Source organism: Chelon labrosus (assembly GCF_963514085.1).
Source record: "Chelon labrosus genome assembly, chromosome: 17".
Taxonomy (NCBI): Eukaryota; Metazoa; Chordata; class Actinopteri; order Mugiliformes; family Mugilidae; genus Chelon; species Chelon labrosus.
In genome coordinates, this window is record NC_140350.1 from 20,078,266 (window position 1) to 20,097,264 (window position 18,999).

At 42.7% G+C, this 18,999-nt stretch overlaps 1 protein-coding gene across 1 annotated transcript in view; it reads left to right on the plus strand.

Moving 5' to 3' along the window:
* The window catches only part of jade2 (jade family PHD finger 2), a 184,952-nt gene that overhangs the window by 150,723 nt on the left and 15,230 nt on the right, over positions 1-18,999 (plus strand). Inside the window, exon 12 of the mRNA XM_084565175.1 lies at positions 12,564-12,695. Within this exon, the coding sequence (XP_084421301.1) occupies positions 12,564-12,695 (132 nt within the window). The remainder of the gene's footprint in view (positions 1-12,563; positions 12,696-18,999) is intronic.

Consider the following 18,999-nt stretch of genomic DNA (forward strand, 5'->3'; position numbering starts at 1 on the left):
TTAGGAAGGTGGTCATAATGTTGTGCTTGCTCGGTGTAAGTCATCAATAGATGGACAGAAGATATATTGGAAGTACTGTGCAAAAGCTTAAGCCTTATGGACTGCTTCTTGCTTCATATAAAGTACAGTAATACCTGCACCAGTTCCCCTAGATACTCAGTTTTTCAAGGTTCTTGGCAGATAGGGTTTTTCTCGCAACATTTGTTCTGTGGATCTGGTGTGTTTCAGTGTTTTCTGTCTCTGCGTGTAATCTTACGTTGATAGTATGCCGTACCATCTGTTGTTCTCGTTGCAGAAGATAGTTCTTTTTTGGGAGGGGAGGGGTGAGGGGGTTGTTGTTGTTGTCATGCTGCAGAGTGAATTTTGGGACCAATCAGACGCCCGTGTGATGGATACGTGCGACGAGAAAAGACTGCACGTGCGCGGCATGTCGACAGAATAAAGCGAGACCGAACAGCCTCCCGAGCGGCGGAGGTTCAAATTAAATAACACGCCCATGTTTGTGTCATTTTCACGCCGGCTCCCTGAGTTCCAGCTGTTGGTAATGATGATGATGATGATAGCTGCTATGGAGGTGATGTTAAAGTATTTGTTTTAGTTGCTATAGGGAACCTCTTTTAGTTCAAGGAGTCGTGACCTGCAGCTGTCACGGTGATGGCAGTGAGAACTTGTTGTCATGGTAATACCAGCAACGTCTTGCTGGCACGGTAATGACAGTGAACTTCTGCTCCTGCTCGTGTGTGTGTGTTTAGTGTTTTGAATTCGCATTGCTCTTCATTCCCAAGAAATGCTGCACACACATTACACACTCAAGTAAATCAAATATGAACACTTTCTCTCTCTCTCTCTCTCTCTCTCTCTCTCTCTCTCTCTCTCTCTCTCTATCTCTCTCTCTCTCTCTCTCTCTCTCTCTCTCTCTCTCTAACTCCCTCTGTGCTTCTTGCTAACACACTCCCAAAGACACACACACACACAAACGCACACACATGCAGTGCAGAGCTCCTGACTCAGCAGATTGCCGCCATCAGGTACCGGGAGCTGTGCTGCTGGCACTAAACAGCCTATTCACACTGCCACAGGAGTTAGATTAGAGAGGATAGCTGGTGTATGTGTGCGAGAGCGAGAGTGAAGGATGAGCTTGTCTGCTGTAATGATTTGTCGCGTCCCTCACCATCTTTCCCCCTTATTTTCCACTCTCCATTTCTCTTTATCCTCTTCTTTAATCATTTGTCTCCTCCATCTGCTTCTCTCGCTTTCTCTCATTAGCCCGCGTCCTCTACGGCTTGTGTTTTCCTCATTTCCTTTTTTTTTTTCCACGGCAACTGATTTTCCGACTCTGTGTGGCACTGAAACTGTTATTAAAAACATGTCTTAAACATGGGGTTTTTTTTTGGAAAGTGCTCAAGACAAATTGATCTTTATGTTGGTTAAAGCAGGGGGAGAAGGTTAGGAACACAAAAACATAATAAATGCTCTGCAAAATAAAAATAGGTCAGGTTAGCCTTGTTATTATTATTTGATGTACAGCTTAAGTATGTGAAGTTTGACAGCTGGTTATATTGATTTTACTCTAAATGTTGTGGTATAAATCCATTTCTGGCTTAATACAGTAAGTTGAATACAGTTGGTCAAAATAAGCATGGGTTGCGGTTGGGTGAGGGTGCTGGAGCCTATCCTAGCTGTCATTGGGCGAGAGGCAGGGTACACCCTGGACAGGTCTCCAGTCTATCGCAGGGCTAACACAGAGAGACAGACAACCATTCACACTCACACCTACGGCCAATTTAGAATCACCAATTAACTTAACCAGCATGTCTTTGGACGGTGGGAGGAAGCTGGAGTACCTGGAGAGAACCCACGCAGACACAGGGAGAACATGCAAACTCCACACAGAAAGGCCGAACTCAGAACCTTCTTGCTATGAGGCATCAGTGCTAACCACTGCGCCGCCCGTAAACATAGTTAGTGTAGAGTTTCTCAATTGGATTTAATGTGGTGGTTTAACAAGGTGATGTCGCTTGACTCGGACAATGACAGCCTCTAATCTCCATGGAAATGATAGATCCTACCATTTGTCTCTAAATACATTCTTTCTGTTCGCGTTCGGACCACTTAAGCCAGTGCTGTCAAACTCATTTTTGCTTGGGGGCCACATACAGCCCAATTTGATCTCAAGCGTGCTGGACCAGTAAGATAACAGCATAACAACCTATAAGTAACGACAACTTTTTTTGTCAATTAGGAGAAAGTTTAAGTTTAATAAACTATCCTTCAAACAAAAAATTACATTTCTTAAGAATTTTTTTTTGCAAATTCATGCTGCAGGCCAGATTAGACCCTCTGGTGGGCCGCTTTTGGCCGGTGGGCCGTATGTTTGACACCTGTGACTTAAGCCCTATTCGCACAGGATTAGTTTTACCTGGGCACGTCCTGTGATTCAGAACCTACGTCTGTGTTTCATGTGGCACATTCACACGGGATAAGCAAACTGAGCTTTACTCAAATTTACTATCCATGGTTATGACATCTCATGATGTCTTGCCGATGAACACATTAATGCTTCATTTAATGATTTCATCTGGCTGAATGGGTTAAAACTAGTCCCATGCGAATAGGGTTTTAGAGTAAACGTCAGGTCTTGTGACAAGTTCCTGAGAGGGACAGAGACATGGAGGTAGCAAAACAACGAGCTGTTCAGAAAGTTCAAAAGTGGTTGAAAAGATGAACAAAGCCTGAATTGATTGGGTCTTTTTACTCTTGAATTAATTCTGTGTTGTATTTCTGGAATATATTACCAGTGCACATGTAAAAAAAAAAAAGCTAATACATCTTATTAGATCATTTTGTTTAGGTAAAATATATTGCCTATATAAACATAGCCACACTCTTGACTTCAACATGTTCTGTAGAAATTGCCAGTGTTGCATTTCTTTGTCTGTTAAAACTGGCTTGACATCCATTTTGTGCAGCACACAAAGCTTTTACGGCTGTAAACTCAGTTTTCCAGAAACCTACAGATGCCCTGAGCTCACCCCTCCACAAACAACACAAGCCCTCCTCCCTTTATCTCCCCACAGGGTTCTTTCCATGTGGAAAACTCGCACACCTCTCCTCTAACCCGCCTTAAACAAAAACCACTAACCTCTGTCCGCCTGTCTGTCTCTCGTAGTACTTCATCTGTCATCCACGCTCCGTCTGCCAGTCCGCCTGTCTGTCTGTCATGTTTATCTGCCTGTCTGTCATGTCGCGGGCTGCTCGCGTCATGCTATGTGAATTCCAGCAAGGCGGACAGGCAGGCGGGCAATTTCCCTGCAGCCCCACATGCAAACAGAGAAGCTCCATAAAGCAGAAAGAAGAAAGTAGTAGGATTGGCCAGTAAGATTTAGTTGCAGGTAAACCATAAATAAGTATTTCAAAATCTCAAAAAGAGATTGTAAATAAACTAGCATGAAATATCAATGAGACATCAAAATGTGTTTTCTGTCTCGGCCTTTCAAAATGACTGGTTATGAGTAGTTTGCTGTTTTTGCTAAATTAATCCATCTCTATGGGGCAATAACAGCAGTAAAAGACGCCTTCAACCTAACTAGACTGGAACACCTTTTCTAAGCAGAGAATGCACATGTATTTACTTGTGTTTAATTGGCCTTTCCAAATGCCAGATTATCCACTCAGTAGGGTTTGTACAGACTAGTCGGCTAGTCACTGATGATGTGACAATAACAACATGTACGCCTCCGAGAAGACAGGTGACGAGCCCAGTGGGTCATTGCAGAAAACTAGCAACGGTTCATGAAGTGTGTGGAAATACTTGCTAAAGAAGCCCATGCTACCGTAACGCTAGCAGAGGAACGATCCAAATCCTCTTGACAACTTCACCAAATGTCCTGTGATAACGGAGAGAGTCAAAGTTATTAGACCTTTAGCTGCAGGACACGGAGAAGACTTAAGAAAATTCTTACAACATGCTGTGGAGTCCTATTAAATGCTTTTGATGGCGCTGTGGTGCTGCCTGTTTTATACAGACTATACATATCTGCAGCGCACAGTATGTAGCGCATAAGAATATAGATTTCATTGTCGCAAAGCATTACTTTCTACAGTGTTTTCATCAGAGACTAGTCAGTGTCGACTTGACTTTCATCACATAACAGTCGACTTTAAAGAATCTGAAGTCTTGCGACCCCTACCGCTAAGTGTTCAGTGTGACCAAGGCGAGGCCATTATCGTGACAGTGACAGTGAAAATTTTGACTTCTTCTGCTTTTCCAGCCTGGTAGGAACACTAATTCACAATTAAACCCATATTACTTTTTATTTCTTGGTTAACATGTCTAAAGGACTCTACTAAGTGATCATAGCTCCTCAGGAACCCTTATTACGCCTCTGTATACAGTTGAAATCTCAGGCCCTTAAGGATTTTCTCTTATAAATTAGGTTGTGGTGGTGTTAATTTTGTCCCGGTTCGTGTTAAGCGCGGTGCTGATGAGTCCTCCGGTGCATTAATTGTGGCTCATTTCCAACTCTTAATCTTATTTATACGCACCTATGTGCACACGTATTCGGAGCTGCAGCAGAGTGTTTGTTTGTTCTTAGAGGAGGCCTATTAATACACATGAGAAGACACAGGTTCATCTACAGTCTGTAGCATGGGTAGGACTTTTTCTTGAAAGTGCACTCACACACACTGTTGCACACACATACACGCACAGTGTTATTGTTATGCAGAAAGTGCACTACATTTATATTCTGGCTCAAACCCAACCGTGACAAGCTGACAGTGGTTAGTATTGGCCTCTCTGATCTGCTTTCAGCAAGTGTGTGTGTGTGTGTGTGTGTGTGTGTGTGTGTGTGTGTGTGTGTGTGTGTGTGTGTGTGTGTGTGGGTGTGTTAAGAGTTTGAGGAAGACAGGGAAAATAAGGACGAAGGAAGAGGAGGATGGGAAGGGACAACAAGGTAATGGGATGAAAGACGGAGAGGAAGGAGGGGGGGGGACGGGAGCAGTAGCGATGAGAGAGAAAGTGTGAAAGGACAGAAGAAAAGGTGGAGAGAGGGAGGAAGAGACAGTAGGGGAGCGGGGGGGGGGGTAACTTTCTCACATTGCACTAATGAGCTCAGGTAGGAAATGGGACACAGCGGCTACACACACACACAGATTCACACTCTGCAGTTCAGTTCAGTGCACCTAGAAAGAGGGAAAATTAATCACACACTTCAAAAAGACAAATCCCCCGGTGCTGGTGCAGGTTCTAAACAAGAGAGGGAAGGGTAATATTGCAGAGATGGAGAGAAAGGCAACAGCAGAATGTAAAGGCACAAAAAAATGAAGAAGAAGAAAAAGCACAGATCTGACAAAAACATAAAAAAAAGCTTTCCACTGCTGATAGTTGGATTTGTGCAGAGATTACAACCTGCAGGGGGAAAGTTTCCACACATTCAAGCAGAGCCTGCAGGCGTCCTTGAACACCCAAAGACACGTTTTTTGTTTTTTTTCCCTCCCTTTCCAAGCAGTAGAACATATAAAAGAACAAGATCAGATTAGGAAAAGAGAAGGGGAAAATGTTGAAAAATGTTCCCGGAGAGATCAGAGGATAAGACGGTGCTCCCATCAAAACAAAAAAAAAAAAAAAAGGAGGGGAGAGGGGGGGAGAAATTACAATTTAGAAAGCTGTGTAAAGAAGCGTTCCCTCTGGGAGCTCCCTCAAAGATCCCCCGGTGTTAATGGGCTGTGCAGTTTCAGCAAAAAGCCATAAAATAAATTGGAAAAAGGGGGGAGAGATGTCTTGTAGATGTACCTGCGCTCTTACAAATCCTCTAAAGAAGTTTCATACAGTCCTACCGTACTCCTACAATCTCCACGCTACTTCGTCACGTCTGTAAAACCCCTCCAGGCGTTATAGACATGTGGAACTGGTGCGTGCAGCATTTGACACCCACTCAAGACCTTCGATCTGGATTAAGAAGAACTCCTCCTAAAAAGAGCAGCTTGGGGAAGATATCTCTTCCAGGACAGACGGGCAAATCACAGTACACTTTACACTTAATTCAAACCACCTCGGGAGACGTTCAATGACTTTGACATTTTCTTCTATTCATCACCTGCCTTGAGATTTTTACCTTTTTTTAGTTAGTCACTCACATTTAGGGTGGGAGGAAGACGGAGTACCCGGAGAGAACCCACGCAGACACAGGGAGAACATGCAAACTCCACACGGAAAGGCCCCAGTCGGCCTGGATTAGAACCCAGAACCTTCTTGCTGTGAGGCATCGGTGCTAAGCACCAACTGTGCAGCCCCGTTAAAGGGTTTGAATACTAGTATTTTGTATTTTATATTGTTAATTTACATAATGAGTAAGTCATTTTGACTGTGACGGGTCATTTTCTGGGCACGTACACCAATCAGCCACAACATTAAAACCACTGTCAGTATGTGTAAGTAAATAACATTGACCATCTTGTTAACAATCCAACGTTCTGCTGGGAAACGTTTGGACCTGGCAATTATACATGTGGATGTTACTTAGACATGTAGCACCCACTTAGACAAGACCAGGCACCCCCACCCCATAGCAATGACACTCCTTGATGGCAGCAGCCATCCCCAGCAGGATGCAGCCTGACACAGGCAGACACACAAAAACGCTTTAGGAACTAAAAAAAAACCCAAAAACATGAAGAACAGCACAAGATGTTTCCTGGCCTCCCAATTCACTAGATCCCAAACCGATCAAGTATCTGTGGGATGATCCACAGAGGCCCCTCCCCTCAACCCCTAGGACCCAAAGTCCCCCACTAACAACATCCTGTTGACACCACAGGACACCCTCAGAAGGCCCATGTCCATTCTCTGATGAGTCACAACCATTTTGGAGGCACAAGGGAGACCTACACAATACAGTATTAGGTCATAATGTTATGCCTGGTCGGTGTATGTGCTTTTTAAGGACGATCTATTTGGTTTTCTCAGCTGTGGAAGTAAACATGTAGGCAGCAAAAGAGAGGCGACCAAAATGCGGAGAAACTTTTAAGTTTCTGAAAAGGTCTCTGGTTTCCCTAAAAAAAACAAAAAACGATTTGTTCTGCTAAAAAAAAAAAAAAAAAAAAAAAAAAGGCTTATGGTTGTTTGTCTCATCGAGCCTCCATTTATATATTGATTCGATTCTCTGACAGTCACGAGTGCAAAGCTCATCCGGCACCACGCTGGGAAAGATTTCATGTCAATTTGCCTCATCAACTGTGCAATTTCACCAAATAAGCCAGGGACTGTCTTCATAAGCCACTTTTCTTCTGTAGGTAAAGCAAAGTCAAAGACCTGCCTACATATACAATCAGATAAAATGATTAGTTTTATCACTTCTGCTTTTGAAAACAAAGCTGCAATATGGAAATAAATATAATAGAAGCTGTTTGGCTGTAAAACCAAATACTGAACTGTAGCTGAACTTGGTATATATCTTTTCAAACTCAAAACAAACAGGTTTTTCACTTCAAAATAATTTGTGTCCTTGTATGGTTTCAAATTGGCTTTTGGTAGCTCACATATTTTGCTCTGCCGATGCAGTATTTTGGGGTCCTGATAACTTTTACCGCATATTGCGCTCCTGTCATCTTTCTGATCTGATCTGTTTCCATGCGTCATTTATTCTTCCACTTCACCTTACATTTATTTCTGAAACGGCTATGCAGCATTAAACTTGTCGCGCTCTTTCACAAAAACCCTCCTAGAAAAATGGAAACTTTTAAGGCACCCATAGAAACGCTCAATTTTTCTTTCGCTTTTCTATTGAGCATTGTTCGCGCACTGAACTATACTTTCACACTCTCCTTTCTCCTTTACGCACACACACACACACACACACACACACACACACACACACAGACACAGGGGTTGCCTCAGTGTGAAATCTCTCTCTGGTCTCCCCTCAGCTCCATTCATGCATGTCCTGCTCCTCCATGCTAAAGTAAGCATGAGGACAGCCTACTGCTGGCTATGACAGCTGCACAGACACACACAATGTAGGTTTGTATTGTACTAACCAACACACACACATCAAGTTAGTATGATATCTATACTATTTTCTAAAAAACAGCTACTATATAATATTTTTTACATCTCAGAGTTAGTCCATGGTTCGGTTTACCACTTTGGTGCTGACCGAAATATCTCAACAGCTAAAATGCACTCTTATAAATGGTTTTGCACCCTTTTCTCTAGTGTTCCTGTAATATTGATATATCTCGGCAATTATTGCATGAATTGCAATAACATTTGAAACATTAAAGTCTCCCTTCAGGACGATAAAAGCAAACCAAAGAGTGTTCATCTAGCACCAAAACGTACCTCAAAGGGGAATTACCTTTTTTTTACAACCTGGACCTTATTTCTAGCATAAAATACGATCGTTTACTCCCCCATATAACTTTGGTGTCATTTGGAGTTGTTTGAAAGATATTTAGATCCAGCGGAGCACCGTGTATATCCATATAGTGGGAGTGACTGGGGCACCGAATCGCAGCCTCTAAATAACACATTATCTGCCACGAATCTTGTTCATTTCACCAATATTTTGTTATGATACGCTAGTGCTATTCCCCGTTGAGTCTGGAGTTACCTGTTATCTATTCGCGGACGTGCAGCGGTTTGTTGTTCTTTGGCCAGCTGTTCCTCTTTCTGCCTCCACATCCTCCTTTCAAGGAGCTCCCTCATCCGTATACTCAGACTGAAAATGGTAAGGACGTCCATCATAAACAAAGTCGTCATCCACAACCTCAGAATTGGAAAAATATTCAGCCATGTTGCAACAAGCTAGCAGTAGCAAATTACAGGAAAACAAGCCGACCGTCGCGGGTGCGTGCGGTGCTCAGAGATAACATCATCCAGGTCAGAAGTTAGTAGGTCAGTCTACACACCCCGGATGATGATAACAAGTAACTCCGGACGGGGAATAGCACTAGCGTATCATAACAAAATATTTGTGAAATGAACGAGTTTCACAACAGATAATGCGTTATTTAGGGGCTGTGTTTCGGTGCCCCATTCACTCCCACTATATGGATATACACGGATCTAAATATCTTCCGAACGACTTCAAATGACACCAAAGATATATGGGTGAGTAAACGATCGTATTTTATGCCAGAAATAAGGTCCAGGTTGTAAAAAATGGTAATTCCCCTTTAAATATTGTTGTTTACGACCGAATACCTACAAGGCTAATGGCCTCGGCTGTAGATTTAAAAATGTTAAATGCTAACATTAAAAAAAACAAATAAGATTGCCAGCATGCATATCTTCTTCACAGACGTGCCTACACAGCTCTAGTCTTATTTATTCATGGGTATTTATTTGAACTAGGTGATTTGAGTTAATTAGAGTTCACAGTTTGTTCCATTTCCTGTACTTTAATATGAATGAATAGATTTTCACACGATTGTTTATGTGTAAATACGATCTAAGATCAGCCTCAGTCTCAAGTTCCCTCTACAGTGACTACAGGCCGATAAACAAATCAGACTCGCCTCTTTAAACCCCTCTGTAGCTCTAATGGACCTGCAGCTGCCACCTCCTGTGCTGCCGCATGCGTGTGCACACATGCACACACACATGTAAACACGATAGGCGGCGGCGGCGGCAGAGTTAGTGAGGCGTGCAGCCGGGACTCTGTGTTTGCGTAAACGGCGGGAGCCTGTTACAACAAGACATTCCAGCGATCAGGGCGTCCCATGTCACAGAACGAAAGAGATCATCGCTGCGCCGTATGTGGGAGACCTCGCCGGAGTGCGACTGCATGCGTCGGCGTTGTTCCCCTTAACATGCTGTGTGCAGATATATGCGCTGTGCATGCATTGTCTCAGCAATAGTCAGCTATTGTTCCGTTTTAACGCTAAAATCATTAGCCAGATTATTTATTGGATAAGAGAAAGCTCCTCTTTTGATAATAATAACGCTATAATAAAGCATAAATACTGTCCACCGTCCTGCTGTGATCAATTCCCACTGAATATTTTTGGACTAGTGCACAAAACAAGCAATAATAAAAGCTTTATAACCCAAGTATGCATCCACATATACAACAAACAACAACAAATTAACTGATAATGACAGTTCAGTAAATGAATGACTAGGTGTCCATAATACATACATCAGTTAAATCTTGCAAGAGAGATTTTATAAATAAATTATTTTGCACGTCCATAGATTGCTAACGGACATCAAAATCCACTGTCCTTTTCCAAACGGAGGTCATAACATAAATGGCGGTTTTAACGTTGCCTACTTCCCCTGCCTTCGTGCCGTCAGACACTCGTCTATATCATCCTGTCAGGTGTTGTTTTTATTCCCATGTGTGCGTATCGGTGTTTGTTGTGTTACCTGCCACACTCCCAGCTGGAGGGAGGGAGCGAGGTCTCCCGGAGCGAGAGGACAGCTCGCTGCAGGGAGGCGCTCCGCAGGGCTCTGTTACATGTCTAACAGTCGGCACGCTCGCACGCCTGAAGACTACATAATACATAATACATACACTACTGATGTGTGTGTGTGTGTTTTGTGTTATGTGCCGTGTTCAAGTCTGTTTGAAAAGAGGATCAGGCCGTTTCGTTTTTCGCTTGGGGGATATAAGAGCATGCAACACAGTTCTGTCCACGGAGATGAAGATGAATTCAACGCATGTACTTCAATTTAATGCAGACAATTTTACAATATAGTGTTTAGAGTTGCATGTTGCTCTAATAAAGCTGACCTCTCTTCATTCATCCACCCAAAGGCAATTGGTTGTTAATATGCTAATATGCTTCCTAATGTTGTGTAGGTCTCCCTTGTGCCTCCAAAACAGTCATCAGAGAATGGACATTGGCCTTCTGAGGGTGTCCTGTGGTGTCTGGCAACAGGATGTTGCTAGTGGGGGCCTTTGGGATCCTATGGACTGAGGGGATGGGCCTCATCCCGCAGATACTTGGATCAGTTTGGGATTTAGTGAATTTGGAGGCCAGGTCAACACCTTGTGCTGTTCTTCATGTTTTGTTTTTTTTAGTTGCTCCTTAACCGTTTTTGTGTGTGCACCTGCGTCATGCTGCATCCTGTCATTGCTATGGGGTGGGGGTGCCTGGTCTGGTCTAGGTGGGTGCTACATGTTTAAGTAACATCCACACCAATGAATGCCAGGTCCAAAAGTTTCTCAGCAGAACATTGAATTGTCACAAGATGGTCATTTACTTCTCTTTTCAGTGGTTTTAATGTTGTGGCTGATCGACGTATTAGACCCGCGAGTGAGTCTTTGTTTTCTCATTTTAACCTCAAGGTTAACTGAGGTAACGCTCATCAGGGCCGCATGGGTCCACGCGGACAGACTCGCCCTCAAACTTTAACTAGAATACTAAACAACCTCCTCAAGCAGCATTAACATGCGTCCCAGGCGTCCGGGGGGGTTTTATCTGAGTGGAGCAGGAGTGAAAATGTTGCTGCCGAAGATGAACCGCGGCTCCATCACCGAAACCTCATCAGGAGGTGAGTCACATTTGGCCACACTCGTTAAAAGTGTACGCCGGCCCTCGCAGTAGCACATCAAACATAAAAATGAAATAAAAACATGTTGTGTCTACAGTAGTGGCATGGAAATAAAACCAATTTTAGCTCTCCGTTTTTTCATTTATGCGGCTTTCCCTCAGAGATAAATCTTTCTAAAGTCTTGGAAATAAGGTTTTCTGGAATTTAAGAAGTTATAAGGATTGACTAACTGCATGTGTGTGCACGTAGGGGCGTGTTAACCTGGACCTGCAACAGGTCAACGACATCTGAACAGGTTGCATTCCCTCCACTGGAACCACACATTGGCTCTCAACATTTACCTGAGGTTGTCGAGGTTGTCTCCGCTGATTTCTCTTCCAGGATGATGTCAGTTCTAAAACAATTCTTGGTCAGACTTAAAGAGGCTGCAATCAATACTATACAGAGAACTATCAGTGGTATAAACTGCTGCTCACTACTTTCATACCACACATTTTCATCAAAACGCTGAAAACCTCCGACTGGATGCTTCTTCCCCAGCACCAGCCGGCTGACAGGCACAGTCAGAGGCTCGCCGGTAAACATAGTGGAGCCTTTTACAGCTCAAGAGCAACAGTTTCCCTCCTATGTATTAGAGGAGCCCAAAAACAGAGCCAGGTGGGCTGAAAACAAAGAGATAATGTCTGAAAACTGTCCAAAATTAGAGTCTACCAAAGAATTTTTCCTTCCTTGGAAACTGTCCTTCCTATAAAGTGCAAAACTAACAGTTCTAGCAAATAAAATGGCTCAGGGACGGTCAACAAATTATCTCAAACTCTTCTAAGAACTGATTCATATTGATACTGAGTTAAAGGTGTTTTTTTTAAATTCTGCATCTGCATCTTTTTTCTTTTTTTGCACTGTTCTTCTCCCATTCACTGTGTGTTACTGTTGCTCGCTCGCTCCGATCTTGAAGAGAAGCAGCTCCCCCCGGGGCTCTGTGGCGCTTCCCACTTGCCAAGTCGAGCCTAAACAGAATAAATCCCTAACCTGGGCCTGTCTTCTGTGTCTCCCCCCGCAGAGAAAAGCCAGAAAGGAGAAAAGAGAAAGCAGAATGGAGTGAAGGATAAAGGGAAGGAGAGAAGGAAGAATAGTCCCGAGAAGAAAAAGGAGAGATGGAAGTCAGAGAACGGCACCCTGCTTAAAGAGCTAGGTACATTGTGTGTGCATGTGTGTGTTTTATGTGTGTGAGGGTGTACGCCCTGCGGTGTTTGCAGAGTTTCCAAACTCATCCAATGCACCTCATTGGCTGAGGCCCATGCAGCCACCTTGATGCATAAATTGCTGATGCATCAAGAGAGCTGCAACCTTCAACAACATCCACATTCACTCTATTTTCCTCAGCCTTTCCATACTGTTTCTTTATTTATTCTTATGCTTCTTTTCACCAAACGTAACTGCCCCTGTCATCGATGGTGTCCCACATTTTCTGCGGATCAAACTTGATTGTCAGATGTTTAGCAAAGTGCAGCTCCAGCCCAGCAGGTCTAATCAGATACACTAATCTTTCGGCAGCCTAACATGAGTCGCAGAGAGCTGAATGAGGGCAAGAGATACGTCAAGGCTGGATATTAAAATAATGTCATCCCTGTAGTGCAGGCAGCCAGGAGGGCTTTACAGGAATGAATACATCAGCTTGTAGAGCATCCACACTAGAAAGTAGAACATACAACAAAATTCCTGAATTAGCTTTTCCTACGGCATTATTCTCCAGTGTTTTGGTGAACCTAAGGAATCTGAAGCTTTTAATAGATCTGACATTAGCTATCTGGAGCCCTATTCACACGGGATTAGTTTTACCTGGGGACCTTCGGTAATTTGTAATAATTGCAGAGGTCTTAATCCCACGCGAATTGGCCATGTCCGTAATTTGTAAAGTAAAAATTACAAATTACCTACCCTATTTCAAGTGTGTATTTTTTCTACCTCTTGTCACTTAAGAATTATGAAGGATGTGCTTTAAATCAAAGGTTGGACAGATGTTAGGGTGCAAAGTCGAGATGTCTCCGACCCATTCACCCATTCAGACAGATGAAATCATTAAATCAAATCAATCAATTATTGTGTTCATCGGCAAAGGTGGGGCTGATTTAAATACCACCAGGTCATTCGCAATTTCTTCCCCCAGGATCAATAGTCTCATCATGTTTTATTTCTAAAAATATATGTTTTATAATCAATTCAGAGTTTGGAAAGTAACTAAACCTGTCCAAAAGTGTAAGATGTCCTCTGACATGCAGTGAAGAGGAAAGTAACAGAGACATCATAACCATGGATAGTAAATCTGAGTAAAACACAGTTTGCTTATCCCGTGTGAATGCGCCACATGAAACACAGATGTATGGGGTGTCATGCACATGCTGTCCCCAGGTAAACCTAACCCTGTGCCAATAGGGCTTAAGTCACAGGTGTCAAACATACGGCCCGCGGGCCAAAAGCAGCCCACCAGAGGGTCTAATCTGGCCCGCAGCACGACGAATCATATGACGTCCCCGTCTTACTCAAATTTACTATCCATAGTTATGTCTCTGCTACTTTCCTCTTCACCCCACTACACGTCGGAGGACATTTTACACTTTTTGACAGCTTCGGTTACTTTGCAACGACTTTGCTCGCTAACGTCTGCCCAAACTTTGATTTATAACACATCCTTCGTAATTCTTAAATGACAAGGGGCAGAAAAATAATGCAAATGAGTAGACCAAAAACATCCAAATACATGCATGAAAGCTTGTAGTGGTGTGTGTACAAGAGAAATTGTACCAATACATCAAAAACAACAGTATCTATGGTGGGGTTCTTTAATCACTTAGATCAACCATAAATCCATAATTTAATCAGAATTCACTCGGCAACATCACAAATCTCTTTTTTGTTGTTGTTGTTTTTGGAATAATAGGTGTAAAATGATGGGGGAAGTGAAAAGAGAGTGAGAGAGCCGCTCTGTCAGCGTTAATCCTTATCAATTATGAGTGACTGGGAGAGACACTGATAGGAAAAGGGGAGAGGGAGCCCTGTCTCTGCCAGTCCTCATCATCGTTGAGATAAGGATGGATGATAATGGCTGTCTGTCGCGGTGGAAGGTGATCCGTCCCCGGTAGCGATCGTTACAGCTACACGCGACGCTCACAAGACAGATATTAAATGGAAATTGAGCATGCAACTTCTTTTGTGCGGAGATATTTGTTCGTAGCATTGACACTTCACGGGCGTTTAGCTCAGCTCGCATCCGCGGCGGCTGGAAGCGAGCGAGCAGATAAAGGCTCGGTGTCTCGCTCGAGGACGGCTGATGGACGTTTGACGGACACGCCGGCGGCTGCTGTGATTGAATCTGAAGCTTTTAAGTTGTCAACACGAGACAAGCCACCTGTCTGACTATTGAGGTGCAAATTAACATTTCAATGCGCCGACATCCTCAAAAGTCAAAAAGATACTCTGCTCTGAAACAGTTTGTCCATCACTAGGATTTTTATTTTTCCACTGAGCAGAAGTGACATGTTTGGCTCGAAAGGAGGCTATGAGTAACTGTTCTTTCTGTCTTCAGGAAATAATCCATGTTCATGGTAGAAACGCGTTGACTGATGTGTTAAATCAAGGATGCATATACTAAAGCCTCTCTGTTCAGAAACATGCGAGTTTCAGATTTTAAACGGAGTGCTCATCCATCTGTTGGTGCCCGTCTATTATCTCGTGCGTGTTTTGAAAGTTGGCACCCTCCGACGTGTCTGCTGCGCCCTGACATCCTGAAAAACATCACCCGTTTATTTTTTCAGACGCAGCTGCTTCATGGGACAGTAGAGCTGTGACAGTTTGATGAGAGCCGGTGCTGTCGGTCGTGGCAGAACCGGAGCGCGCCGCCAGGATCAAACGCTTTTTCCTCTTTCTTTTCTGGTTATAGCTTTCAGATTAGCGATTTCATGCTGGAAACGTTTCCCTGTGAAATTACATAACCTTCGGAAGCCTTTGAAACAGATGACAACCTTGCATGCGAAATGAATTACGGTTGTTTTTTTCGGGTGACAGAGATTAAAAATACTGAGTTAAGAGCTTCTGTTAGATTATCTCTCATTCAGCAGAATCTGAAACAGTGACACTGTAAGTAGCTTTGCACCTAACACCTTCCAATTTAGCATTTACGAACAATATACACACATTTAATAGAAACACTATGTATATTGCATTGTAAACAGATATGAGAGACGTCTTATTTAACTTCACAGTAACTTCTCCTGTGTAAATTTGGTATAGTTTTTCTTAAATGTGTTGTCAGTCTTTATCTGTTTATACGCCAGCCTCCTCTTAAGCCGGGCTTAAAGAGTTTTAAAATCCTATCTGATGGTGCAATCAGGATACACCACACACTTTTCACAGATATGCCTCTCTCTGATCTCAAACCAGTGCTCACTGCACCATTTGAGAACAGTAAACTCCTGGATATTACTTAGATTATCGCTCCAGGGAGCACTGAATGGACCACCTAGCGTGATCTCGTGGGCGTAAACAAAGCAAAAAAAAAAGCACAATTTGCTTTAACTTTGTAATACTTGACAATGAGACACACAATGGAGCATGGATGAGAAAGCATTTGAGGAATCTCGGTCAAAACTGGGTGTTTAATCTTCAGCAAAAGCCGGAGATGAGATATTAGCTGTTCACGGTAGTTTGCTAGCTAGCATTAGCAATGCAGGCTAGTATCTTTACATTGGTTACACCGTCAGCTGCTCCTTTGTCCTTGTAGACCTGTTTCTGTGGTTACTCTCAATCTTAATCATCCAGATTTTAAATCCTAAACATGTTTGATATTAATCGGCTTGGTTAATCGGCTCATAAAACTGTGAGCAGTTTGCGAGGCTTAACCCTGAGGGATCTTAGCCTGTTTTGGCTGTTTTTGAATAGTTTCAATTTATCACAGTAAAAACCACAAACATGTTCAATGAGCCGTTTTGGAACTTGAAAAGGTTGAACATGGGTTGCAAATATGAACATATAAAGGTAAAATTGGAATATAGAAAAACTTTATGTAAATATTTCGTATAAAACCATGTATTTTCATACATACATGTACCATACCATGTATAGGTGCAAACTTAAACAGAAAGCTACACCGGTGCTTTGTGTTCCCAGAGTCTTTAATAGTGCAAACGTAGCATAACAGGTAAAATGAGATGCAAATGTTTCAAACTGTATACAAACTCTGTCTTCTCGCCACTAGCTCCCATCACTAAAGTGCGGTTTATACCTCTGTGGGACATACACGGCATAACCTACGCACTTAGCCTATGCCAGTGCAAGGCATTTATACTTGTGCGCCCATGAGTCTGGCCCGCTCAGAAACGACTGAGAAACGACGCTGTGTCTTTTTTACCATTCGGATTAATTTTTGTTTATTTCTTCTACTTCCTGCTTCACTTTCAACAATGGCGACTGAAACTTTCACTGAAATTTCGCCAAAGACGAATCATACAAATGTTTGTATTTCCGAACCTCCTCAGTTAACCTTTTCTCAATGTGGTCCATCTTTATTGATCCAAAATAATCAATTTGAAAATTGTGGAGATGGAGAAGCAGCCGAAAATACTAAAGTGGAAATACACTACTGTTAAGCGGACCAATCATATTTCTGGGAAGGTGCACATCAGGCTATAGCGTTAGGGTCCGGGCTGATGCCGTAGCTACAGCATCAAATTGACACAGAAGCCTAAACCACACATAACTCCTGTGGTTGACTTCCGGTTCGGTGGGTTTAGCCACTCCCCCAATCCACGTTGGCCCTCTCAGGTATATTTATCACGTAGAGTAGTATCAACAAATATTTTTCTACCATCAAATTAAAACTATCACTGTCACATGCAAGCGTGATCATAGACTAGCAAAGATTAGGAGCAGATCTGTAAACACCTCACATTACCAGATAATCTGACGTGATGCCCAGTCACAGGACAAGCACAAGGAAGCAAGGCCGTATGAAATAACAAAGTTAAGCTTAATGAATGCTGCAGAGAGGAGAGCCTCAAAACATAGGGGTAACTAAAGTGTTGCCTGTTAAACTGTAAATATAAAGACCTCAAGTTAAAGATTAAAAAAGTAGCAGTTATAGTTCAGCATAACAAATGCAAAACAAGACACAAGTTTTGGCATAATGTTTGTGTGGGTGAGTAAAATAGAAAAGTGTCTTCCATATCTTCAGGCTTCTCTGCTGTAAATAGCTTCTATATGTGGGACATCAAGTAGGTGGATTTGTAGTCTTACATAAACCTTGTTTTATGTATCCAGAGCTAATAAGGTATGAATATTCCTGCGTTGTGTAAAATGCCGTGGGCTGCACAGACAATTACTGTACATGATTAATATTTGAGGGCCTAAATGAAAATGAGCTCTGATGACTAATTGTGCTCTCTAATATCATTTATCCTCCTCTCATCTCAGTTTTTATGAGCTCTAAAGCATGATCCTCAAAAGACAAATAAACGGGACATTGCGGCGCACGGCGGCGGCAAAGCAACACGTAGGACACGGCGAGCTCGGCTCCCTCCTGTGATCTCGGAAAATGAACATGACAGAAAGTCGCTGAAAGCTACGAAAACCACTCAACAAAGACTGCACGCTGTCATCAAAGGATTGAACCTGAAGCTGCTCTGTTGATAACGAAATGGGCTCTGACTTTGAAGGATTAGAACATTTTGGTAGGAATTATATACAGCTAAGCCCAACTTCACCACTGTTTTCTGAAACATGAAATCCATTTTGCATCCGCAGAGATTCACTTTCCTCGGCTGCATGCTTGAATTGGAGAATCAGTGTAGCAAGTAGTGTTGTGTGTGTTATTTGGACTGAACTTGTGAACTTGCACGTTACCAGATTTAACTCAGCTGCTTTAGAGAACTTGAAATGCATCTTTTTACCTTCCATCAAAAGGCAATTCCACTTTTTTTGCACAGCATTCCTATTATAATACACTTGGAATAGATTTTCTGTCCAATTAACAGAAAACAGGGACACCACTTTCAGGAAGCGAAAGCACTTCTGATTTGTGGTGAAAGTCAATGAAATCTATGTTCTTGACCTGAATACATATCGTAGCATGCAGTATGCATGGCCATAGACCACACCAACACCATAAACACCGTCAGTCTGACACTCTCGCTCGGCAAACTCTCAGCTCTGACACAACGTCCGTCTCTCACGTGGTGCATTCACTGACATCATGGACAAAAAACATGCTCTACAACCACAGCAACAATGTCAACGAATAGAACACAACAGAACTGAACACAAACACGAGATTATCAATACTGTGCGCTACAGATATGTATAGCCTATATAAATCAGCACCGTCAATAGTGTTTAATACTACTTTACACTGTGTTGTAAGATAGGATTATGTAGCCGGGACAAAAAAAAACAGTACGGTTAGCCTCCGAAGCCTTTTCCGCGTATAGCAGCTAAAGGTCTAATAA